At 40.4% G+C, this 25,571-nt stretch overlaps 2 protein-coding genes across 7 annotated transcripts in view; one reads left to right on the plus strand and one right to left on the minus strand.

The window, feature by feature from the left end:
- CHFR (checkpoint with forkhead and ring finger domains) overlaps positions 1 to 12,916 on the plus strand; it is a 30,103-nt gene extending 17,187 nt beyond the window's left edge. For all 6 annotated transcript variants that reach the window (XM_064726761.1, XM_064726762.1, XM_064726764.1 and 3 more), the window contains 14 exons: positions 587 to 646; positions 800 to 1,012; positions 1,604 to 1,819; positions 2,110 to 2,266; positions 2,492 to 2,646; positions 3,151 to 3,313; positions 4,060 to 4,202; positions 4,698 to 4,817; positions 5,121 to 5,204; positions 5,923 to 5,993; positions 6,606 to 6,693; positions 6,861 to 6,968; positions 8,023 to 8,095; positions 10,186 to 12,916. In XM_064726761.1, the coding sequence (XP_064582831.1) occupies positions 587 to 646; positions 800 to 1,012; positions 1,604 to 1,819; positions 2,110 to 2,266; positions 2,492 to 2,646; positions 3,151 to 3,313; positions 4,060 to 4,202; positions 4,698 to 4,817; positions 5,121 to 5,204; positions 5,923 to 5,993; positions 6,606 to 6,693; positions 6,861 to 6,968; positions 8,023 to 8,095; positions 10,186 to 10,228 (1,694 nt within the window). In that variant the 3' untranslated portion in view covers positions 10,229 to 12,916. The remainder of the gene's footprint in view (positions 1 to 586; positions 647 to 799; positions 1,013 to 1,603; positions 1,820 to 2,109; positions 2,267 to 2,491; positions 2,647 to 3,150; positions 3,314 to 4,059; positions 4,203 to 4,697; positions 4,818 to 5,120; positions 5,205 to 5,922; positions 5,994 to 6,605; positions 6,694 to 6,860; positions 6,969 to 8,022; positions 8,096 to 10,185) is intronic.
- A 3,544-nt stretch (positions 12,917 to 16,460) lies between these two features.
- Positions 16,461 to 25,571, minus strand: part of LOC135454584 (uncharacterized) — a 31,582-nt gene continuing 22,471 nt past the window's right edge. Inside the window, exons 3-7 of the mRNA XM_064726853.1 lie at positions 25,394 to 25,445; positions 25,191 to 25,293; positions 23,851 to 24,014; positions 19,772 to 20,011; positions 16,461 to 19,151 (exon numbers count right to left, since the gene is read on the minus strand). Of these exons, the coding sequence (XP_064582923.1) occupies positions 18,405 to 19,151; positions 19,772 to 20,011; positions 23,851 to 24,014; positions 25,191 to 25,293; positions 25,394 to 25,445 (1,306 nt within the window). The 3' untranslated portion in view covers positions 16,461 to 18,404. The remainder of the gene's footprint in view (positions 19,152 to 19,771; positions 20,012 to 23,850; positions 24,015 to 25,190; positions 25,294 to 25,393; positions 25,446 to 25,571) is intronic.

Below are 25,571 nucleotides of genomic sequence, written 5' to 3' on the forward strand. Positions count from 1 at the left end.
TGTAGGTGGTTGGTGGTGACAAAAATGTAACAAGGTTTTTTGGAACAATATTAAATTCAAGCAAGATTGAAAAGAAAAGGATATTATCCAGTTGGTTTTATTAATAGATTATAAATTAGTTTCTAGCTGAAACTTATGGCATGTCCCAATCTGTATTTTTGAGAGTTCATGTATCTCACAAAGAAATGAAGTAATATTGATTGAAGAGATTGAGAAGTGAGCTCAGAAATAATAAGCTTCTTCGAAGAACTTTGATTCAAGTATCAGTAAAAATACAGTCTGTTCTGGCAGAGCAGATTTTAGGTTTAAGAAATGATTAAGCCTCTGGTTCCATGGCTGGCACAAGTTAAACGTCACACAAAAGCTGCTCTGCCTGGTTTCCTGGGAAGAAAAGATCTTGCTGTGCTGCTCCTAATTGCCTCCTAAGTAGGAGTATTAACATGGTACTATTGAGGTGACCCCTCATTTGCCTCTTCCATTGTCAGACACTTTAGGGATGCAGCCACTTGTGAATAGAAGTTGTTTATGTGGGATTAAGTGAATTTTTGTTTCAAGAGCACGATTAATATTTTTAAATCTCTTTCAGATGTTGCTTATCTTTATGAATCCTTAAACACAAAACATGATGCAACTCAAGAACCAGTAGGTAAGGAAGTAATTCAGGATTTATGGAGAGGAGCTAAGCTCCAGTGACTAATGTAACCCTCTTGAGAGAGTTTGATTCCTTGGAATTTTGAAGCCATGATGTGTTGATTGTCACAAAGATACTTTTCTTTTCTTTCCCCCCTTCCAACTGTAGAAGTTAATGTAGAAAACCAATGCCATGTGACCAAAGATACCTCAAGTACAGGAAGAAGTAATGATGAGACCCAAATTACCTCATCACTGTCAGCTACTCAGTCTTGCTATGAGGAACCACAGCCATCTACTTCTACATCAAACCTCTTTAATGCTTCTCCTACCTCTCCAGTCGAGTCTGCATCTGTTCAGCAGGATAGTCCATCTACATCTGGTGAGACTTGGGTCAAGTAGTTAAAGTTTTAAAATTAACAGATTCTTCTCTTACCCCTATCTCGGTCTAGAATTTGCCTTGTAAAGTTCTAGTGAAAATATCAGGTGGATATGTGCATTTAAACTTTCTCTCTATGGACAGGCAGGGTAAATCCTGATAGATGAGTGAAGGAATTGTGAGAATTCCTGTGTGGGACCTCACTGGCTCCTATGGAAACAAAGCTTTCCCTTTGCTGTGATCCCAACCTGTTACGTATGATCAGTATTGCATAACCCCGGCCTGGCATCCTTGTCAGGAAGACCTGGTGTGGATAATAGTCTTAAGAATAAATACTTCCCAACTGAAATAGGAATGGGGATTTTAAATAGGGTTACACAACTAATAGGTTGTTTTTCCCCCAGGTTTTCCAATTAGCAGATTGGTTCAGAGTGTGTTTAGCAAGTTATGCAGTCTTTGCTTTTCTGCTCCACTTTTTCCTATTCAGATGTTTGAATTGATGCATGTGCCACATCAGTTTGAGTACCTTTTGTTTTCACACATCCCATAGCTGTGTGCAGCCATATTAATATTTCTTTATTCATTGTTTTATAGGATCACAGTCCTCAGTTGTCACTCCTGTGCCTGCTTTCCCCATCTCAGAATCCATGTGTGTAAGAGCACTGCACGACAAGCATGAAAAGCTGGATGTGAATGCTGAAGCTTCTGCAATTGCTCCAGAAATCACTGACAAAGAAAATGCAGAATCAGCTTCTCAAAGAACAGGGGAGGAGGAAGGTTTGGAACCTGCTAAGAAGAAACTAAAAGGAGGCTAGTATACTACAGTATTCTGCAACTTAACCCTCAGCCCCACCCCTCCAAACTGAATTACCACAGCTGTCATCAGTCCTTCGGCTTGTTTCTTGTGTCTCACTTACTTGATTTCTGGTCCCATGAAAATATCTTCAGTATCAGAAGCTGTAGTGTGTAAAGCAAGAACCTCTTTTGGGACTGTTGCCAGCAAACAGTCAATCAGTGCAGATCTTTCAGGGATTTTTTTAATACTTGAATAAAAATAAGTTAAAAAAAGCTTTAAAAACTATCTCCTTCTGTCTTTGTAGATGAAGATACTTGTCCAAATCTTTCACCAGCAGCTCCAAGTGAATGTATAATTAAAATTGGCTCTGAAGATGCAAAAACATCAAATGTGAAACCAGATAAGATGGAAGAGACGTTAACGTGCATTATCTGCCAAGAACTGCTGCATGACTGTGTAAGGTATGTAAGAGTGACAAAAGCTTTAATCATGTGGTAATAATGCAAGGCATTCAGTGACAGCTGTTTGAGGAGGTCAGGATAATCAGCATTTTCACAAGCCCTCTTGATTTTCCTTTTCCTGTGCTATGTAGATAGTTAAATCAATGCTAAATAGTTTTTTCAGGGTTATGGATGTATCTGAAAAAAATGAAAGATTTGTATTTTGACTCAATTTTTGTTTTCCAGCTTGCAGCCTTGTATGCATACTTTTTGTGCTGCCTGCTACTCAGGATGGATGGAAAGATCTTCTTTGTGTCCAACTTGTCGTTGTCCAGTAGAACGTATTTGTAAAAATCACATATTGAACAACTTGGTTGAAGCTTATCTGATTCAGCATCCAGGCAAGTTGAACAGTGTCTGTGGCTGAATCCAATGGATTTCACACATGAGCTGCATAACTGGTGTCAGGACATACTGTTGTCTATAAAAAACCTGTGTGTTTTTTTTACCCTGCTGTTTTTTCTGACATGGCTTGTCAGAAAACAAGTGCATCTGACATGACATAATAACCTGTGGAAGGTGATTTGATAATGTGAGTGCGCTAAGAATGCTTCATTTTAATTTGTTACTTTATCATGAGAAGGATACTTTTGAAAAACATACTTGAATGTAGATTTAATTAACTTTGATTATGGTCTCTTGAAAACAAAATTTCAGTTGCCTGATACTGGACTTCCTTAACAGAGAGGGGAATTTAACTAAGATGCTCTAGAACTCTCTCATCCAAAACCAAGTCTTATGGAAATGAAAATACAAGAATGGTAACTGTATTAAGAAAGTAGAGTGCAGATAAGGGATGTGAGGTGTTGTTTTCTCTTGAAGTTTGAATTTGGTTCTCCTGCCAGATAAATGTCGCAATGAAGAGGATGTTCGGAGCATGGATGCCAGAAACAAAATTACTCAAGACATGTTGCAGCCCAAGGTGCGGAGATCGTTCTCAGATGAGGAGGGAAGCTCTGAAGATTTACTGGAATTGTCTGATGTAGATAGTGAATCCTCAGATATCAGGTATGTCTGTTTTTAAGTTGTGTGCCTATGTGTAAATGCACAGAACCACAAACTGAGCTAGTTTTACAAATGCTGTTATTGCTGATAGTATTTCCATGGTCATTGCCAGAATCTGTTTGCAGATTAAGTTCACTCTTGACAGTTTTGCTGGCCATCCTTCTGAACCTTGAGCAATCACCAGAAATTAGAACTTCCAAGAAATCCAGCAAAATTCAGTTTTTGACCAACAGTTCTATGTTGAATTGTGCAATAAAAAAAGACAGATTTCTGGTTAAGATCTTATCAGGAGATAAAGTAGTCCATGATCCTGTGAATGTGTTTGTAATTATTGTGCTTTCTTATGTGGCTGCTTTCACTTGGTCTATGGTACCAAAGCAGCTGATGCTTGACTCAAGGAATTCCCAAGTACCAAAATACCTCCTCTTTTTTTTCAACAGCAAACATTTTTTGCTGAATGTCTACAGAGGAACAGAAGAATTCTTGTAGATAACTATTCCAACTTTGTTCCTCTCTCAGTCACATTGCTCTTTTTTTCCTTTACCTTTTGTTTAAAATTTCTTGAGGAATACTACAAAACCCAAAGTTTTTATCTGTCACAGCTACGGCAGAGCTAGGTGCTGAGTTACATAAGCTTTCATCTGTTACTGAATGAGGAAATCCTAAAGTTAAACTTCGAGAGTCTGACCAGTCTTGTGACCTAAGTTGTATTTGCATTTGTTTGATATAATTTCATATTGTTCTTTCAGTCAACCATATATAGTATGCAGACAGTGCCCAGGGTACCGAAGACACTCTGTTCCAACTGTGCCTGGCACAGGCCAGGAGACAGAGGCAGGAGGAATGCAGGCTCTGGGAGATGCTCCATCAACCTCTGCCAACTTCCCTGCAGGTCAGTGTCACATTGCCCCAGCAGTGCAGCATAAAATACTGCAACTCAGACACTCAGGGCAGAATCACAGAATGCTGGGGTTGGAAGGGACCCTTGAATATCATCTCCACCTCCCCTGAGCTAAGCAATGAGCTGTGCTACGGCTATGAACTAAGTTAGACCTAAGCAAAGTCCCTCTCACAGGACTGTGAGAGCAACTCCACACCAATGTCTTTACAAATACAGCATTTAGCTGTGGTTGTCCAAAATGGGTTGCTGATGGTTGATGAGATGGTTGAAAAGTTCTTAACCTTTTCTGCATACTGAAATATTTTACACAGCTGTGCAGTCCAGAAGTCTGAATGCTTTTTTTCTGCTGCTTCATAGAGTTTTTGTAAAAAGGTTGCTTGTTACTTCAAGATTTTTATATTGTTAATATTCATTAAGATTCCTCATCCAAACTGCAATTTGTAAATTGTTCAATCTTTTTTTTTTTTTCCTTTTTAACTCATCCAGCTGTTCAGGAATACGTGTGTCCTGCTCAAGGAAGTCATGTAATATGCACCTGCTGCTTCCAGCCAATGCCTGACCGTAGAGCAGAGCGTGAACAGAATCCTCATGTTGCTCCTCAGCAATGTGTGTACACTTTTTATTTTATTTTCTACAGAACTCTCTCCTTATTTATTATTAAACTTAAATTTACTTGGAAGACTGTTTTTTGTATGAATCTTCTTTATTTGGATGCTTGTAGTGACAGCATGCAAGAATCTTCCTTTAAAGAATTTATTAGTTGTTTAAAGAATGTATTTTAAATGAAAAAGTTGTACCTTTTTTAAAGCAAGTTTATTAGGGCTCTGTTGTTGCTGATTTATGAGAATGGTAACCATTGAGTTTTGTTGTGTTCAGGTCCTTACAAGGGTTTTCTTTACTATTTTACAGGCACAGTTTGTCTGCAGCCCTTCTGTCACTTGTACTGGGGCTGCACTCGCATGGCGTGTTTTGGCTGCTTGGCACCATTCTGTGGTACTGTGGAGTCATTTTTTTGCTTATCAGCCTGTTCACTTTGCAATAATGTCTGCCTGTCTTGAACTTTAAGTAACTTAAGAGACAGATCAGTTTGTAGCACAGTCATGCAAAAAGAAGCAAGGCCTGTGTCCTCACATCACAAACACACAAAATTGAAGGGACACGTGTCTTAACTTTGACAGATTTAACTTTGTGCCTTCATACAATATTGGGGTTAGAAACTGCACTTGCTGAGCACAATTCTTTCCACTATAAAAATCCATGGTGTATTTCAGTCTAGTAAGAGAATCATACAGATCAGTGCAAAAGCACTGAACATCTGATGATATCAGATTAGAAAAGAATCTTGCCCTCTTAAATATGCAGACTTCTGAAACTCAAGGTTTTTTGACATTTAAAAAAGTAAATTAGAACAGTTGGAATGGCTTGGCTGCAGTTTGGAGCTAATAGAATATGCTTTATTAGCACTGGTGATTTGTGCAGCTTGGTAGTGTTTGTGGACTGAAGCTGAAATTTTAAACTCTCAGTATTTTGTCTGTGCCACTAGAAGTTAAAAATCACATGCATTAGCACATGTTGAATGCAGTCATGTACTTGGTGCTCACATGAGCCTGTGCATGTTATTTCAGGAAACAGAAGAACCTTCAGAAAATGTGTGAGGGCCACAAGGGTTTGGGCAAGAAATAGTAACTTTTCTTCTTCTTGTTCTGATTAGAAATAAATCTTGGTGATAAGTGTTTAGATGGCGTCCTGAATAACAACCACTATGAATCAGATATCCTAAAGGTATGTTTAAAAATCATTGTGTGTGATAATAACAAATGTCCAAAGTTTAAGATGTACTCACTGATGAAATAGAATTCATGTGCTGCCTGACACTTACAGTGGCAGCACTGTGTCACTTGCAGAACCTGATTCTAAAAGCTGATTAAACGATCTCCAAATGATCATCCAAGATACTATTTAAGAGAAAAATAATTCAATAAAAACAAGCCAGGAAAGCAATGCTTATTAAATGTTTTGTCCCAGACAAGTTAAATTTCACACTAACTTGTATGGAAAATATTTTGCCCATACTATAACAGGGTTGCCTAAATTAGGTAAACTGGATGAAATATTGATTTGAGGTGAATGAGAATGTGACTGGAATTAATCTATTTGCAAACTTTTGGCAAAAGTGGAGATCTGAAAAAAGATACTTAGTGGAAGGTTTTATTGGTGGTCTAAATGTATCATGCTAATTAAGTTACAGGAATTTAACTTTTTCTTGTCATCACATAAACTCATTCTGAAAACTTAGTTACTGATAAATTTGGAAATATTTGAGAATAAATGCCTTGCTTACTCTTTAAGATTGGAGATTTTTCTAGATTTAACACTTAAAATTGCTCTTTTCAGGATTACCTGGCATCCAGGGGTCTGACATGGAAAAATATGTTAAATGAAAGTCTCTTAGCTCTTCAAAGAGGAGTTTTTATGTTGTCAGGTATGTGTTGTGTTCAGTTTGCATGTGCATGACTGCTTGTCTGGATGTAACTCAGCAATGTTATCAAGAAGTTTGGAGTTCTGTGTACAGAACCAGTGCAATCCTGGCTCTTCAGTTAAACCTGATTTATTAATGCTTACATTTTTACAAACTGGTTTTCTCCCCAGATTACAGAATCACTGGGAACACAGTGCTTTGCTACTGTTGTGGCCTTCGCAGCTTTCGAGAACTTGCCTACCAGTACAGGCAGAATATTCCTGTGGCTGAATTGCCAGGTGGGGATTGTTTTGCTCAGTAAGGAGGGGGAAAAGTAATTTAAAGAGTTAACATGAGTTTTATCTTTGTATTGGTGTTCTTTTGGTACTTTCATGTAGCCCATGGCAAATCTTGGTGCAGGGCTAATGCCTTAGCTCCTTGCTTTACTTGTCAGCTGCAAGCTTGTGTATAGTTATTTTCAGACTCCCTAGTGGAACCTTTTCTTTCAGTATCATTTCTCATCTGTAGAATAAATATATCTGCAGAGTGAAAAGGGGAACTCAGTCAAATCAGAATATAGTCAACAGGAACCAATTGCTGTAATTAAATTTATTTTCCCATTTAAGTACATAAAATGATGCATTTTCTGAACAATTTAACACTTTACCAGCTCTCAACTAAGAACTAGAATGCTTTTATAAACTGATTCTAAATCTTTGCATTTACAATTTTAGTACAAAACTGCCTGCAAGCAACTGTCCCTCATTCAGACCTAAATTTGTTTGGGACAAAAGCTGTTCCAACAGTTTGCTTTTAAATATTACTTCTGTCAACTTAGTTCTTGCTGTTAGCAACATCTCCCAGTCTTAAGTTGTTGAGAAATCTGCTTGTGATGCTGTACATAATGAGCAAAAATTGTGTATCTGGTTTGCCCTTAACATTGGTTTTGAGTTCATCTGCTGGACAGCTGAGTTGTAATGTATGTGAAGGTGGGGGAAAGCAGCAAACTCTACCCAAATTAATAATTTTTCTTTTGTGTGGAAATACTTCTAGACAAATGCTGAGTGTGTAATCAAGTCCATCTCTGTTAAAATAAATGGTAAAACTTCAGTTGACAGCACTAAGAACTAAACACTTTCATCATAATTCCGCATTAACATTAAAAACTAATTTTTTGTCCTTCGCAGAGTGTTTGCTTTGTTTCCAGAAAGGTGAAACAATATAGTTCTACAGTCATTTCTTGCCAATCATGTGTTGTTTCTGATGAGTAACAACCATTAGCAGTGGCTTAATAATCTGGGTCACTTTAATGACTTTTGTAATAAATGCAGCATTTCCTTTGCTCTGTTGCAGTGACTGTCACGTCCCGTCCTGATTGCTACTGGGGACGCAACTGTCGAACTCAGGTCAAAGCACACCACGCCATGTAAGTTGTACACTTCAGAAGGTGGTTTTGCTTTGTGTTCCTTAAAAAAACCAAACCAAAAGCAATCTAAATGCAGCCTTTCAAGTGCCAGAACTTGCAGCATAAAGCAGGTTGGGTGAGCATTGGGGAATTTTTTGTCATTTTTGTTTTTAACACGACTTTGAAATGAGCCCTCCGTGCATCAGGGCACTGCCAGCGCTTGTAAGTTGATGTAACCCATGGCTGCCACTTCTTGAGGCTGTTTTTCCACCCACTGGGGTGGAAGGATTCTTTCAGTGAAGTGCAGCTTCCATTGAAGGAATCAATTGGTGGGAATAATTAGCAACAGGAGCAGCTTGGAGCATGTAACATAAGCCACAGCAGGTTCCTGAGGAGTTTCTAGGTCTTACATCTCTGACCCAAGGAATCTGGCATGCCTCAAAAATTAAATACTGAGCCTGAAAAGAGATTAACCCTCTACTTGTCAAGAGTTTTAATACCAGCCTTGGACTGCTGGTATCTGGAGAGAAATGTCCTTCCAAAGTAAATCAAGCTTCTTGAGTTAAAATATCAAGGCCAATGCAGTTTTATTATAAAAAGATGCACATGTAGTAAGACAAATATTAAAGACTCATAAAACAAAACAAAAATTTTCTCCCTAAGAACTAACTGGTTTCAGGGAGGGTTGAAAAATCCTTCTTGCCTTATGAATAATTCTCTAAATTCTCAGTGTAATTTAAGATAGAGGAGCTGTTACCCCTTATTGAGAAATTGCCTTAATGAATAGAAGATTCTGCAGTATCTTTCTAATGTTGCAATGTACATACCCGCTTAGCATAATTCCTTTAATATTTCAGGTACTGTGGGTTGAAAATAACCAGTCTGTGCAGCTCAGGCAAGCAGATCATAAGACAGACTTGTAAAATATTCATCTGCAGTCTCTTACAAATTCAAAGGTTTTACCAAATAGCTTTCAAAAATAATTTTGGATTTCAGTTGCAGATGTAATTTGAAGTACCACTGCTATCTGTAACTTCACATTATAGGACAGTCTGTGTTCCCAGAGGAGATTTTGTTTTGAAATGTTAGAGTTAATTCAATATCAAAGTACTCACCAGTTATCTTTGTTCATGTTGTGGATAATTTCATCTAGAATAAAAATGACTCAGGGGTTTTTTTTTCCCTTCTTTTTTTCCTTCTTTCTCTTTTTTCCCCAAGCATTAGTCCTTCCTAGAACTTTACTGGCTGCTACACTTAGTTCTTGAAATCCATAAAAGCAAACAGTGCTGTCATACCACTCCTTTATATCCAGATAATATTTTAATTTTTTAAATTGAGCTAAATTGTTCTACTAAGTAGTTAAATTATGTGAGCAAGGTTTTTCTGATCTTTGATCTAATCCAGCTGAGGGGAAAATTCAGGATCTCCTTTGCACCATTTCCTCCACGTGTAGTGACACACTCAACCCCCCATCTTCTGTTTCAGTAGTGTGTGAGGGGCCACATGGCCCCAGCAAGAGAAAAAGAAGGAACAGTGAAATGTTTTTGAGAAGTGGGAAGTAGTGCTTGGTAGTAAATTATGTTTTCTGTTTAATCCATGAAGACAGATTTGCCATTCCTATAAAACTTAGATAATACAGGCTGAGAAAAACTTTTTCTTTCCAGAAGATTCTAAGCCACTAAGAGAATGTGTTTATGTTGAAATATAAAATTAGCCTAGTTAATTCTTGTTCTTAATGACTTGTGTAATGCTGTCTACTAAAAGTTACTAATACCTTGCAGGGGAAAATTAAATCACCGATTCCTGTTTTAATTGCCTTCTGGGTTTGAAGCATGCAGAAGTATAGAGGAATGCTTTTTAATAACAGGTTTTCTGTGTGCATAATAAAACTAAGGAGGGTGAGGCAGGAGAGATGTTGAAAATCCTGTTGCATGTAAAATGACAGTAAAGTATGATCTAAAGAGGTTCTGAAAAAGAGATTTCAGTGTGTAAATGGTCTGCTTTAGACTGTTTAACATTTAAAATACCCTGTGCAAAATGCTGAATTGCTTTTGTTGCCTGACTTGTGAGAACTTTGTTACATTTTAATATTATGTTTTTCTTTATTTTAGGAAATTCAATCACATTTGTGAGCAAACAAGATTCAAGAACTGAAAACTTGTAGTCTGTAGAGAGGGGACAAAAGCCTGTTACACTGCTTGTACAGTTTAAGGTTTCAGGGGATCTGCTCCGTTCCCCCATAGCAGGGAATCATTAACTTTTCCATCAGGTAACCTGATGTGAAATTTTTAATTTGTAGAATTTTACAGCTGTACATGAATAAGGTAAATTTTTTTTTCCAAGGTAGTCCAGCAAGCATTGCATTCCATGCTCATGACTACAGTGAAGAACACAAACAAATCACATTCACAAAAACCAGCCATATCTTGGGATGACCTAAGAATAAGGAGTGTATTTGCACTACTTGTGAAGAAACTAAGAAAAATCGATAGACTTAAAATAGAGAAGTTTTGTAAAAGTATCTGATGGGTATTTCAAGAGCCATTAATATTTAAGGAGGATATTGTCAGTGTATATTTGTAACTGCATTTTGCGGTAGTCCAATATTTTGTTGCTACCCATTGCCTTTGGGCTAGAAACTACATTAATATTCCTTTTTAAAAAATCCATCCAATAAACAGCTGTTTCAACTTAAAGCTTCTACCATATGTGCAGTGTTACAGTGGAGGTAGTACAGTTTCCTTTCTTAGTTTAGACATGTTGATGTTTTTATTCACTTGAAATTACAAAAAGAATTGCACAAAAATTTGAAGATCACATTTAAAGGTGGGGTAACACTTGAAGCAGAACAGACATCTGCTAATATTACTTCTGTAGTGTTTTATATCAGAAGACCAAACAGTGCTTTTGACATAGAGCAGCCAGTAGGGCACACTGGTTCATTTTTTTTGTATTTCTTTTTTGGTTTGATACCATGTGCTAAATATGTACCTCTGCAATGCAGCTGTTCTCTAGCATGCATACACTGGTGAAAATGTAGAAAAAACTAACTTAAAACAGAATATAGCAGCTTTACTGGAAGGAACAATCTTACTGAAAATGAGTGAATTTGGACAAATTGTAGCAATATGGAGGCATTTCTGGATAGGGATAGAGATAGGGATCATGAAGGGGCACACTGGTGTCACTGACATAGGAAATGTAGATTTTATTTTCATGACTTCTGCAGAGCTCATTCAGGAGATGTCCCAAGTGTCATTAAAAACAAAGAAATCCCAACTTTCCCCCTTCCCTACAAATTGATATGATCATAATCTGGTTGCTAATGTTGACAGACCTCAACTGGGACCAATTTTGTTCTCATCACACCTACAAGAGTGGAGCAGAATGAGAAGAAATCATTCAAAGTTACCTCTGTAGAGACCATGTTGTTTTAAGTATGCCTTATTTTATGAGCAGGATTTATACTTGGATGTTAAAAAGTGTACACACAGTATCTTGTGATATAATGGAGCACAAATGATGCAGCACATCGTGTCTACTGGTTGCAGTGAATTGAGCAACTATTTCCAGTAATGCACATCTTACTAAGAATGCTAATTAGAATGATGTCTTTCTGTTTAGATTTTTTATTTTTGAAAATAGCTGTCGCAAGGATGGGTCTGTTGACCATGCCCTTATGCTATTAAAAATACACTTTGGTGTGGACTTCTCTTCCTAATCTCTGGGCATTTTCTCCTGTGAGTAGGATTGAAATTGGATCTGGAATATTACTTGAAACTTCTTTTAACAACAACGGTGTGTTTCTGTCTTTTAGTATTAACAATGTTCTGTTGCTTCTGTATTTGTATTTTATGTTTAGATTTTTTAATGGTTATTGTATCTTCTCAGGACAACCATTCCCAGCTGGTTTTGATCTCATTTCATCTCTGGCTGTGCATGTAGCAAATTGAGTGCAGTTGTGGAGATCAAGCCTTTGCACATTATATGCAGAAATGTGCTTTACATTCTCATTCACCACTCCCACACCCCAGATGGGCTTTCAGCACAGCCTTGTCACTGTGCTGGTGTTCAAGCCTCTTGTGCTGAAGTTGTTTTGTTGGTCAGGAGTAACTTGCACTTACTCGAGTTATGTTTGTGTAGGGGTGTATTGTGTGACCATAAGAAAAAAAAAATTGGGGGAAAAAACCCAAACAGCAGAACTCATGTGCTTAACATCTAAAGTACCTGTGCAGTAGATGTTCTTCAAGTTGTTTTTCTAAACCCCTCTTCCTTTTCCCTGTCACAGGTAATTAATCTGCCTTTCTATGCATATAGGGTTGCAGTAGTGCAATGGAATGAAGGGATTTTTTTTGTCATTTATATTGTACCAGGAAGAGATCAGAAATTGGCTTGCAGATGGGGAGGGTGAATAAATCCTGATCTTTATATGCTCTTAAGTAAGTAAGAGTATCTGTCATGGGTATTACATACTCTACCTTAGACCTTTTTAAATGTATGGTTACCAGGTGATAGTTAATGTGATAAATGTATGAACTATGCTTGGTGTAATTGTTTAAATACTTTAAAGGTGCAGCATATTTTTAACCTGTCTAAAGCACATCCCCACCTCCTTTATAAGAGATGTTTGGAAGCTGAGCATGAAATGTGGTAGAATAGATGTGGAAACCAAGGTGATTATGATAGGATTTGACATAGTGGTGAACAAGGTATATAGTCTCTCTGTTTGAGAAAAGTTCTTTTATAAAGAAGGTGGAGACTAGTTCTTCCAGTTCTCTTTTGTGGTTTATTTTTTTTCCTGAACTAAGAAGTTACTAATTAAAAAAGAAAAAAAAAAAGCTACTGAAGTTGTCTGTCTGTGTTTCTTGTGTGGCATGTACTGTCACCACAGAAATGGATGTATGCAACACTTGCTACATCCATTTTAGTGTTTAGTTATTTGAATGTTGAGATTTTACAAGCAAATACCATCCCTGAACTTGGAGTAACTGAAAATGACATGAGTTTTTATGTCATTCTCAAACTTCCTTAAAAGTGTCAGATGATACTGTAAAGGATCATCAGAATCCCTACAGGATGTATAATAAATCATATGAGCAAAAGATTATTAAATAGAAGTAAGAGGGCTTCAAGATGCTTGCAAATTAAAAAGTTTGCTACTTTTTTTTAAAAGTAGTTACTATTTTAGTTTCTTGCCACACCATAAACACTGAAGTGACAGGTATTTTACCACCCAATTTAACAGCAGCCTGGATGAAATTACTGTAATACTGTGTTCATCTTTATTACAACTGTGTAAATTATAAGGTTTCAATTGACTACTGTCAGTACAACTCTTTCTGCACAGAACTTTAGCCTTGCTGAGTAAATAGGAGGACTTGCCTGCCCTGTTGTATCTGAGGTGGGAGAAAGTGATGCCAGAGTTAAGCTTCAAGTTGCAGTTTAGCATCCCAGGATTTTTGTGCTGCTGCCATTCCCATACTTGAAGCTGGATACCCTTTAATGTTGTAGCTAATCTATGTTGCTGTTCTTTACCCAGCTGTCAGGCTAAATTTAAGTGAAACTCAAACTCAGGTTAAGTATTGTAAAAGTGAAAACACAGTGTTGTTCTGTGCACCAGAAAGATGAGCTGATAGCCTTTAAAACTGGTAATTTTGGCTGGCCTTGCACTTGCAGTGGATTTAAATTATTTCTACTCCATTATGTCCACAAATGACTTGTAACTAATTTAGTTTGAGGGAGCTGCTGCTTTGGGATTAATGCGCTATTGAGAGATCAGGTCTGGCACAGCCAAAGCTCTTCCAAGCACTTTCTGCATGAAGAAAAAAGAAAAATATTGGTGGGATTGAAGGGAGCAAATGTATGGCCACTGGCAGCCCTTGGAGTGGCTCAGGTACTCAAATTCTGCAGGATAATTTCTGCTTAAACTCTGAAACTGTTTCATTGTATTTAGCAGGAATAACTTGGTATTTGACAGTCCAAGGTTAATCATTAGCTCTTTCAGTCACCAAACACAACATGCATTTGGTACCAATTTCCAGTCTTCAGTAGAACTGTGTAGGGCAGATGGTTTAGCCTGCAGCAGGAGCTTAGGGAAATAAGTTGATTCAAGTAAAAGGAGTCAGGAATTTGGGAAGTGAATGCTTATTCCAAATTATGCTCTGAAAATCTGGTTTCTTATGGTTCCTTAGAAGTCTGCTGGAAAGGAGCCTTTTTTTGTGGTCTGCCCACTTAAAAATAAGTCAACAGTCACTGAAAGTTAGGAAAAAACATCTTGATTTGAAGAACATGTGAGGATTTTGCATTTTTTCCACCTATTTTATCTAACATTCCTTCTGCATGATGTTTGGGAGCTGAAATACCACTTACACAATTCCAAGGAATAAGTTCTGAAGAAAACTAATTATACTATTTCCCACAGCAATGCTTAATATGCAAAGATTGCTTCTAAATCTGCTTTCCAGGTCATCCTTCTTTTCTTCACACTTCCATTTTGACTTTCAATGAGGTAATTTCACCCTTAAGCTCATTAGTTTCCATAGGAAATGAATTATAAAAAATGCTAAGTGTGCCATATGAGGTTTAACATCAAAGACATTTCTAGACAGACCATGAATATATGTTGAAGCTGTATTTAGTCTCTGTTGGGTATTCTTTTCAGTGCTGCTGAGTTTCACTTGCTTTCATTAGGTAAGTGTTGGCTTAGGACTTACCTTTTCTTTTCCCTTGCAATTCAAATTAATCTTTAATTGTTTAGAATAAAATCTACTGACTGGACTGTTTGAGTTAAATGTGTTTTGTTAGGGCTCATGTGCCATCCTCCTGAGGGAAAAAACCCCCAACAAAAGAGTTCTGAGTAGGAAGAGTTGCAACCAACTGCTCTTAGCAAAAAGTTAGAGTTCTGAAAGGAAACCCCAGTTCATGTTTTGCTACTAAGTTATAAGTGGATTTTTCTTGCTAAATGCTATTCTGAATCTTCCAAGTTAGGATGCAATACCTGGATGTTAAATGTGTTGTTTCCCCTTTGAGCCTCCATTCCCAACCAGTTCAAGTACATGACAGTAAAAACCTCAGCACACCAGATTCTTGTCAGCTTCTATGGCTTCAAGCTTTTACTTTGAACCACTGTTTGTACAGTGAAAAAATAGGGAATGCCCACATATTTTTGTCCTATTTAGTCTACCTGACACATTGGCTAAAGGGTTTGGCTAGTGTGTTCCAGAATACTTCATTTTTTAAAAAAATAAAGGTGAGTATTACTCAGTTTTGTTGAAAAGAATACTTCTCTTTGCTAGCTCCATAATGTTTCTTTTACATTTTCCCCCATGCAATTGTGGTTGGAATGATTTTTCACCCCTCTCTTCAGTGAGTGTTTGGGGTGCTTACCCCATTCACTGCTTGGTTACAGAGCACAGAATCACACAGCAAACCCTGCACTGCACAAGGGTAAAACTGACTCCAAGCCCATGCATGAGGGATGAGGTTTTCTGTCATTAAAAGTGGCAGCATAGCTCTCCAAAGTAATAATAGCTGTTAGGAACAAAATAAATGCCATAAGTAATACTATTTAAAAACTAATCCTAGTCAATATTTACAGCTGAGAGTATTAAAGCGCTTTATTCCACCCAGAGCTCTCAGAATTTCTTAGCTCTGCGCTGTGACTTTTTGGAAGAGTTTAGGTAGAAGTTATTTGTGTTCCTGGGTGGAAAAAAATGAAAATATGAGAACTTCAAAACAATTGCTTTAGCTGTAAGAGAAGGAAAATATTTTATACATTCTTTGAAGGTACAAAATATAACACAAATACCTTTTTAGCAGTTAATTTTAGTCATCTGCATTTTAAAAAATCCAGAAAACCCCTAATGAAAAAAAAGCTTCAAAAGGCAGGTCAGGAACTGAAGTCTCCCCTGGGGTACCTGAGCACTGGGCTTCAGCATCTTCTAGTGCCGGAAGGCATCACCTTTAAATAGTTGGTAAATCATCTCTGTTCTGAGAATAAGCAGCACTGTTCAATATTTTGTGTTCATCAGGAGCAATATACATACATATATACACATATCTGTGTGTGTGTGTAGAGTCCATGGTGCAGCCAGGGTGTCTGTGATTAATTGCCCGTATGCTGCTGCAGCAGGCACTGATGGACCTGGAAGGAAACACAAACTCCCACAGAAACCTCCTCTGGCAGCAGTTGGACAAACCTGGTGAGCAGAGTCTGCTCTTTGGTTACACAACAGGTAGTGGAGGAGTTGGTGTAAACAACCACCTCATCTTCAGTCTCAGAGAAATTGGGACGGATCTAAAAAGGATTGTTTGCTTTTCTGCTCTTCTGCCACCACTGGGGTACCCCACAGGCTCTGAGGCACAATTCAGGCTTTCAGCAAAACAAATTAAGTGTTGTTACACCATAGAAATGAGTGGTTAAACATGCTTTTATTGAAAAAGCCACTTTTTTTCAACCCTTCAAATGTAACTATTGTCAATAATTGAACACAAATACTTTTCAAAAGTAGATTTTAGTATTTCAAACTTTAGAAATGTAATAAGTAACAGAACATTAAATTACGATGTATATGAATTTAATGCAGTGGAAGTTAGAGTACCGAAGACTTAATATTTTTAAAACCATAAATATATTAATCTCTTCCCTTTGAATCAAGTAGCATTAATTTAAACAACAACAACAACAGAAAATACCCACCAAAAAAGAACCAACCAACATGGAGCCAGACTTTGGCACTGAACAGAGTCTGGAAATAATAAATGCAGAGATTTGTTTGCTGTTCATGTTTGAGTCAATTGCTAAAGGGCAAATGTGTTTTTGCTTCCACTGCTACCAGCTGCACAGCTTCTATGTCTAGGTAGACATGTAAACACACAGAAAAAATATAAGGCAAAACCTATAGTCTTGTGTTGCATATCTCAGACATTAATGGTGGCAAATGGAAGCTATAACAGCAGGTGAAATCATAAATAATTCAGTTAAATATTTCAGCAATCAGTCTTAAATGCCTTCACAGAGAAGGATTAAGATAACTGGATGCACACTGCAGCTAATACAGGGGAAGACTTGTGCAGGAGATTTCTTTCTGGCACCTGTTTTTATGACATACTATTGCTTTAAAACAATGTGCTGTCTCAGCTGCAAAATGCAGCTTCAGAGGGAATTGTTTCATTTAAGAAAGAAAAACAATTCTGAATTCTGGGACAAACATGCAGGAGTCTCTTGCAAAGATAGGAAAATATCACCAGGAGGAAATTAAAATACTGATGGGGTTATTAAAGGCAATAGGACCAGCAGGCTTCCCTTTGGTTCAGTGTTCCATTGAATGCCCTGGATTTGTACTCAGGGAGGCACAGCCATGTAGGGTTCTGTTCTAAAGAAAGTGAGCACTCAAAGTTTGCCCCACCTTAATTTTGTCTTTCAAGTCTTGCCTGCTAAAGGAAGGGGAATAGTTCTCTAGTCAATGTGCGTTACCAGCAATAAATAGCTGGTGAATATAGGATCAGAGCAGCTGCAAATATCCGAGTGTTGGATGCTGAAGACTATTCCTAGTATTTCAGTGTTTTTGTACACATGCTCCTGTTGCCATGAGGAGTCATTTAATGTAGTGGACTGAGGTGTTCTAAGCCTATGTAGACCTAACAAAGATAAAGCTACATCAGACTTAAATAGAACAAGCATCTGGTATTGGGTTGCTCAGCTTGTCTGTACACTTCTCTAAAGAGTTAGGAGATGAGATAATCTTGCTCTTTAATATTAGAGTTGCTAATGCTTGGTAAGCTTTGTGCTAGACTGCAGAAGTTATGAAATACTTAAAATGAAGTTTACAAAACTGTATGCAAACATGCATGATTGAATTCTTACCCTTGGCTTGGCAAGGCTTGGATTGTACAGGCAGAGCTATAAACAGAAGCTAACTCAGAGCTCCCCACAGAAAGACTCAGGTGATGCCACAGGGACAGGGGACTGATTTACATTTCAGATATAAACCACGGTGTGACTGCCCCAGGTTACTTTCATTCCCATCCCAGAAAAGGGGTTCTGCAGTCTGAAGTACCTTTCCAGAGGATGCCTTCTTGTACAAACTCCATCCAAGTCTCATGCAGGAGAAGAGAGATGAGGTTGGTGACTGAAGGGAGATTTGCATCTGTGCTGCGCTGTGGTTTGTATCCTTGTAAACTCAGTCCCAACGTGTGGGAAGCAAAGACTGCTCTCAACAAAGCTGCCACATGTGACTGCCACACTGAGCTGCTGGGCACAGCTTCTGCTCTGCTCGTGTCCCTGTTCCCGCTGGGCTTGGGAACTGATGTTTCTGAGTTTCCCAGTTCATCACTGGGCTGAGGCTTGGCACAGCGTGGCAGCACCGGGGGTGTCGAAGTTCTGGGAGGGCTCAGCACTGTTGGCATCCCCACCAACACTGAGCGCTGAGCTCTGCAGGTCCCTGGAGGAGCTGGGGCCCTTCCCATGGCCTTTGTACGACGTGGGGGATTTAGCCCAGAGGGGAAGGCTCGGTGTGAAGGGGGCAGAGCTGTTCCTCTCCGCACTCAGAACCACCGGCTGCTTCTCTGGCACGGCCTGAGCATACACAGCATTTTGCTCTGGCAGGTGATCTCCACACTGACTAAGGTGTTCTGCCAGGACCAGAGGCTGCTGATCATCCCCTTCTTCAGAAATAACAAAAACTGGTTTGTTTTTATCTGTTTCTACCATAAGCTCCTTTGTTTTTGAACCGTTGACCAAGTTGATTTTCAGTGGGTTGGAGCTCTCTAGAAGATTTTTGGGGCTTTGGCTGTTAACTGGAGATGCTGCCCCTAGATGTCTTGAGGGATCCAAGGACCTCATATGTTTGCTGTCAGGGGAACTGGCTAAAAATCCAAAATAAGGGTTCCCAAATCTGGATTTCTTCAAATTGCAGGAGGTTAACTTTCGCTGCCTCTGTGCAGACAGAGTGAGGGGATAGGAGGCATTGCTGGCAGATGAATCAGAGTAAACAGTCTCTGATGCTCCCTCTATCTCAGTGGCTGAGATTACCTTTCTGGTTGGAACACCTTGGGGCCTTGCAGCTGTAGAAAAACCCTGCAAAAAATAGTACAAAATTAGCAGACATGCCATGGAAAGCAGCTCTCTCTTGAAACTTTGATCCCGAGAGAACTAAAAGTTAAAATTCCTGGTTATTTTAGAGGTTAGATGCATTCTTTAGCAAAACCCTATCTTATTATCTTAAAAAGGAAGAAACATCCTTTATTAGCTTTGTAACAAGCTGTTGGTTTGATGGCTACAGTCAGTGAGACCCAGATATCCCTGCCACACCTACAGATTCCTTGCAGTGCAATAATAATACACCAATTATAATAAATACAAGCCATAACCAGGGGAAAAAATCACATGTCAGAACACTCAATGAGATAATCTTGTCTGAAGGCATTTTTTAATGTTCTTCTGGACTGGGGATAATTTCTTAACCAGGTGCCAACTGCTGGAAAATACAGCTGCTTAATATTTTAGGAAAGCCTGGCTAAATTACACTATAATTAGGCAGAGACTTTCCCATGCACCGAGGAAGATGGACTGGGATGTGTTTGCACTGCAGGACAGAGAGGTGAGGCACTGACCAAGGGGAAAACGTGTTCAAATCAGTGAACAGTGGGGAAATACAGGAGCTGAGACCCCAACACCCTCCCCTCTGCAGGACTCACACTGCTGTCCACCAGCTTTGTGAAGGGGCTGTTGGTGCTCCAGCTGCACCATTTCTTCTGCAGCTGTGGGATGGGAGCCAGGAGGTCGTGGAAGGTGCGGGCGCTCCAGGTGCGCTGCCGGGGACAGGGATTCTCCAGCTGCACGTTCCCCTTCTCCGCAGCCCCTGCAGCCGCGGGCTGGGAGCTCAGCCAGTCCGACACGGAGCCCGGGCTTGTCACGCTCCTTTTCAGGTTTTTGTCCTGTAAAGAGTAAATAAAAATCACTTATAGGCATCTTTCATCGAAACATTTTTAAAACACTGTGGAAACAGGCTGTTGGTGTGAGAGACTTGCACTAACAGCCAAGTTAGATTCCGTCTTTCTCAGAGGACTCAGGAATGCAACTTCTCATAATTTCTCTTCCAGTCTGCTGCCTGAAGCTCGCTGGCTTCCCTGGAGGAAAGTTCTACCTTGCTCCCCCAGTTTCGGGTTTAAAGCTGAAGTGGGAAATTTCAATTATGTAAGATATAGTGCTACAACCCTCATTAAATATATGAAATATCCACAGCTTAATTTTACTGGAGGTGTTTGACAGATCAGAGTCATAAACTTCACAGAATTCTTCCACTCTGCTTGGCTCTTGGAAGGCTCCAGGTGTATTTCTTGTGTATTTCTTTCAGTAGGCTAGATTCCCTTTAAATAAAACTTCAGGGGGATGGAGACTACTGAAAGAAATCCACAAGCAAGCAGGAAAAAAATCAGAAATTTCTAAAATGTACAGTTTGGGGGAAAAGACTGAAGTAAGTGGTGCTCTTTATCCTATGTTAGGGAAGAATTAAAAATAATGAAAAATAAAGAGAAAGGAAATAATCTGTTCTCAGCGTCTGTGCTGAATAGAACAAGAAGCACAAGAACTGGATTGGAGCCAAGGGGATTTGCATTTCACGTTAAAAATGCTCTTCAGGTGGACAACATGCCTTAGGAGTAGAACAAGACATCCAGACAGCTGTAAAATCGGCATCATCAGAAGGTGAGACTACATTAAACTGCTGTCACCAGCCCTGTGAATGAGCAGAGTTGATCAGACATGGGAATGGATTACAGACAAACAAAATCTCTTCCATACTTCTGATGTTCTAAGTTCTGATGTTGCATTTGAAATCACAATTTTTATCTTTAATACTGATATGAGCTTAGAGCCAGGAAAGTTAGAGAATTCCTGACATTCCTGTGAATCTCCTTTCATTCTTACTAATACCTCACCTGTTATTTAAGCCTCCTGTTACACAACTCTATACATATTTTTAATTTTCAGCTGTGCGAATATGGTTGTCATGAGAAGAATGCAAAATCCTTATTTCCAAAGTTTACACAGTCCTTAAAGAGTGTCTGAAATAAATCCCACAGTGTCCTGGATTTTAAAATCCTGAGCAACCAGAAACATGTAATATGATATTTCTGAGAATCTGAATCTCCCAAGTTTCTGCAAATCAAAGAAACTATTTAGTGAATGTGTCATATTGGAAATGGATGGGCAGAGAGGCAAGAAATTAGCACTAGATCAGAAAAAGAAACTCAGTAGGAAGCCAGGAGAGGCATCTGGCTCTTGATAAGTTGGTTTCAATACTAAGCTCCTAATCTAAGATTTTATTAAAGGGACAATCTTTATTTATAAATTTTAAGCCGGCTGTCTTCTCCTTAATGGCCCCTTCAGGCTGTCTTAGGATTTATTATTCTAATATTATTATAAATACCTCCAAAGTGATGTAAAAATTAGCCTCTGGTTTTGAGATAGGTACACTGGAAGTAACTGGGAAGATGAACAGTGTATTTTCTAGACTTTGGAAAATATTTGTTAGACTTCCATGATCATACTCTTTACTCAAACCTTTGCATCTGAAACTTGCAGTGTCTGATCGGAAGTCAGAGGTCATGGTCATAAGTCAGCCAAAGGATGAATGATGCCTTAAACCAAAGGGGATTTAGCAAGCCATGACTACTGGAGGACACCTGGAATCTCCCCAAAAGCCATCCCACCCTCTCTTTCCTCACACCAGTCACAAACAGAGGGGGATTTTTGCCCTCCCAGCTCTTCCCTCATAACACAGGACTGGTGTCTTCAAACAGGTTTGAAAAGCTGCAGAGCAAAAGCTGCAGAGCAAAGCCAGTTAACCACTGGCTCAGGCCCAGGCTCACACTTGGTGGGCAGCACAGGACCAAGCAGCCAGACACAATTTCTCAGGGAAAAAGGTCAAGATAATTTTTTTAATGAAAGCTCCTTATAATTTAACAAATTCTAGTCAAGCATTTTGCATGAGGTGAGTCTGCTGGCATTATTTACTGCACTGTGAAGGCTCAGGAATTCACACATGTTTTCACAAGGGGATAACTGCTCAGCTCCTGCCAAGGAACGGGCTGGGCTCCAGCAGATATCTCATCCCACTGCCTGGTGCTGGCCACAAAGCCACACAGCACATCCTCTGTGAGGCCTGGAGGCTGGCTGGCCAGCAGCATTTCACACCCTAAAAATACACACCTAAAAATTCAGCTGTAAACACAGCTGACATCCAGGAGCCCTCAGCATCAAGTGGCCTGATGAGAACCCCTTTGAGTGCAGGTTTGTAACTGGTCTGCTGTGCTCAATTTGCACAGCCCTGGAGAGGATGGTCTTCAGCTGTGGGGAAAGGCCCAGGGCTTTTAAAAAGGTCCTGCCATGCTTCCAGCCTTGGTTCCTTGAGGAACTTGGTTGGAGTATTGTCTTGTTTGTGTGCTGCATGGACATCACTGAGGAGATGCTTTCTGGCTTAATAATGTGTTTAATTCTTTGGGTTACTTTCACTGTTTTAGCACTCTTCTATTTTTTTATGCATAAATGCCCTCTGAATGTTGATTGCAGAAGCAATATCAGAATAAAAATGGGGGGGGTTGTGTGTATTTGTTCCTTCTGACTAAAGTGGGGAAAAGGGGCAGGAAAATGGTTTTTCCTCCTGCTTGGAAGCTGGATGTGTGTGTGGCTGCCACCAGGTGAAGCTCTCTGCTCTGGAAAGGACCAGGTTTGTTCAAGGGTGCCCAGTCTGGCCATATCCCCCAGTGCCCTGCTCCACAGAAAGTCACATTCAGGCAAGGGAAGGCTCCAGAGCTGTTTTCCCTTCTTTCCCTCTTTCTCTTCATCAGGGTGGCAGCTGGAGGCAAAGCTCAGCACGTGTCTTACACCAGCGTAGGAAAATCCTGACCAGCCTGGCCTCCTGGCTAATTTCCTAATCAAGTGCAGGGATACAGAATGCTTTTGTTTTGTAAACTGTGACAGAAGTATTACACAGCCTGTCCTGGGCATGTGAGTTCCTTGTGCTGGTTGTTTATCCTCTTTATCCTGGGAAAAAGAGACAGGGCACTGGAGAAGAGAGTATTGACCTGGGAAAGGCTTTAGCAGGCACCTGCAATGGATGTGCTCTGTTTGTACTCACTCAAGGTTGAAGAGGTGACAGCCAGACCTGAGCCATCATCTGTTTCTGAACAAATAAAGGACCAGGAGCCCAGGGGAAAGAGCTAAAATAAGAGAGAACCTGCTGAATCAGTTCAGGTTTCTGTCTGTGAATCTGAGAGGGCCTCGGTGCTTTCACTTGAAGTATTTGATTTTTTTGGAGCCTAAACTGTTAATTTTCCCATCAACTTGGTGAGACACTGTCTGCCAAGCTGAGGAGCTGAGTAATTTCCCTGATCACTTGGAGGGGTGGGCAGGAGTAAGTCTGCCTAGTTAAAACTAGTATTTTAGTTACTACAGGTGGTAAATTTTAATGGAACATAAGCTCTGCCAATTAACATTTCTGCAGGTTGGTCCTACTGTCTGCTGGCAAACATCTCCATTATTTGCTAGTAGGGCTCTTATTTGAGGTAGGGTTCTGCATTTGCTCTTCCCAAAGCTGGGAAGACACTGGCTCAGGGGATCACAGTCCACATCATTTGATGGCAGCTCAGCTTGAGGGGTAAGAGAACTGCCTGGTTTGGTCCCTGCCTTTCAGGAAAGGGGGCATTAGGCAAAAATGGACAAGTGCTGTCCAAGAGGGACATCCTGCAGCCTGCTGGAGATGCTGGGGATGTACCTGTATCCTGTAGGTGGTGAAGCTCAGCCCACTGGTCCCAGGTCCAGCAGAAATGATAAACACTTCATCACTCCCAGTCTCAGTGGTCACTGCAGAGATGGAGGAGGGCACATCTGGGTCAGTGTCCTGAGGAGACCGTTCTGTGCTGCCTCTGCAGGAAGTGACTGAGAAAGGAAGAAAATCAATAAAGATTGCTTGCAAGAGTCCAAGACATCTGTTTCCAACTCCTCCCTCCCTCACCAGACAATCTAGAACAGCCTTTGGCTGGCTGTTGCACCAGCCAGAACAAAACTAAAATCAACAGTTTGCTCTCCTGAAACTGCAAGCTTTTAAAAACAGAACAAAAGAGGAGAGGAGAAACACCCTTGGGTCTGCTTTCTAATAAAAACAGACATGAACTGAAATTCCTTGTGTTAAACGCATGAGGTTGTGCTGCAGATCAGAAACTTTCAAACTCACTCAACTCATTATTTATTTTTATTTACTCATACCTGCTAATACTGGGAGCTGTAGTTTTTGGTCAAACCCCAGTGAATCTGCTCCTACAGGCAGCCTGATGCTCCAGGGGCTGCCGTGGAGGGGGATGTGTGTCTGCATGTGTGCCCAAGGCCTGTCCTCTGGTCCAGGCAAGGAGAACTCTGGCCACAGCCTCCTCAAGAAGGAGATGGGAAGCTGTCGTGGCTGGGAGTACAGAATTAGCTTTTTGTGGAGACACCCTTGTGAGAGCTGAGTGTTCACAGGGAAACTGATAGAAACACAGCAGAAAGTTCCTCCCTGTTGGCCTCCACCAACCAAAAGGGGCACTGGGACAGTTCATGTGTTGTGACTCAAAACTGCAGCGTGTGACATTCTCTGCAGCTTGGCTGGGATGCTTTTTCCTGGAAGGACACTGTGAGGTAAATGTGACCCAAAGCATCTCCATCCATCCAGACCCACAGGAACAGGGAGCTGAGGAGCTGGAGTTGGCCAAGACAATCTGAGCATTGTAAAACCCATCCTTTCTAGACAAAGTCAGGCCCAGGGCAGGTGAATCTCTTCCCCAGTTGATGGGTCTGTGTGGGCTGTTTGTAGCAGCCTGAGCCCACCACGTTTGCTCTGCTAACCCAGTGTCTCCGCAGCGCCATGTGCTGTGACAGCTTGTGCTGGCAGCACGGGAGCTGTGCTTCCATGAGCTCCTTGCCAGGGGAATTACCCTGTAGGGAGGGGGAGCAGCAGGGACAGAGCCTGTCTGCTGTGGAGCAGCTCCCCAGCTGTGCAGGGCAGGGCTGAGGGGAAGGAAGGATCGATGGAGGCTCTGATGGACCGGCCCGGGCCCGGGGCTGCCCAGGGCCCGCACTCACCCGCCTGCTCCCGGCTCACAGAGTGGTTGTTGTTCTCATTCTCCCGGCTTGGCACCACCAGCTGGAGCTCATTGATATCGACAGTGGAGTTCTGGATCCTGTTCTACAACTCAGAACATGCCCCAGTAAACATCGTCAGACAAACAGTGCAACAGCCAACATGAAAGAGAGAAACAGCAATTGCTGAAGCCATTAGCACTAACCTCCTGGTCACTGCATGCGTTGGATGAGCTCCTTTTGGGGCACGTTCTCTGCCTGGAAAGGAGAGACAGCAACAACAACAACAAGCCCTCGAGTGAGTTAAAGATCCACAGCGGGAAAGTTCTGGGCCCTGCTCATCCTGCAAGGGGAGCCCAGCAGGCAATGAGCATCCAAAATACT

This window comes from Zonotrichia leucophrys, chromosome 15 (assembly GCF_028769735.1).
Source record: "Zonotrichia leucophrys gambelii isolate GWCS_2022_RI chromosome 15, RI_Zleu_2.0, whole genome shotgun sequence".
Lineage (NCBI taxonomy): Eukaryota > Metazoa > Chordata > Aves > Passeriformes > Passerellidae > Zonotrichia > Zonotrichia leucophrys.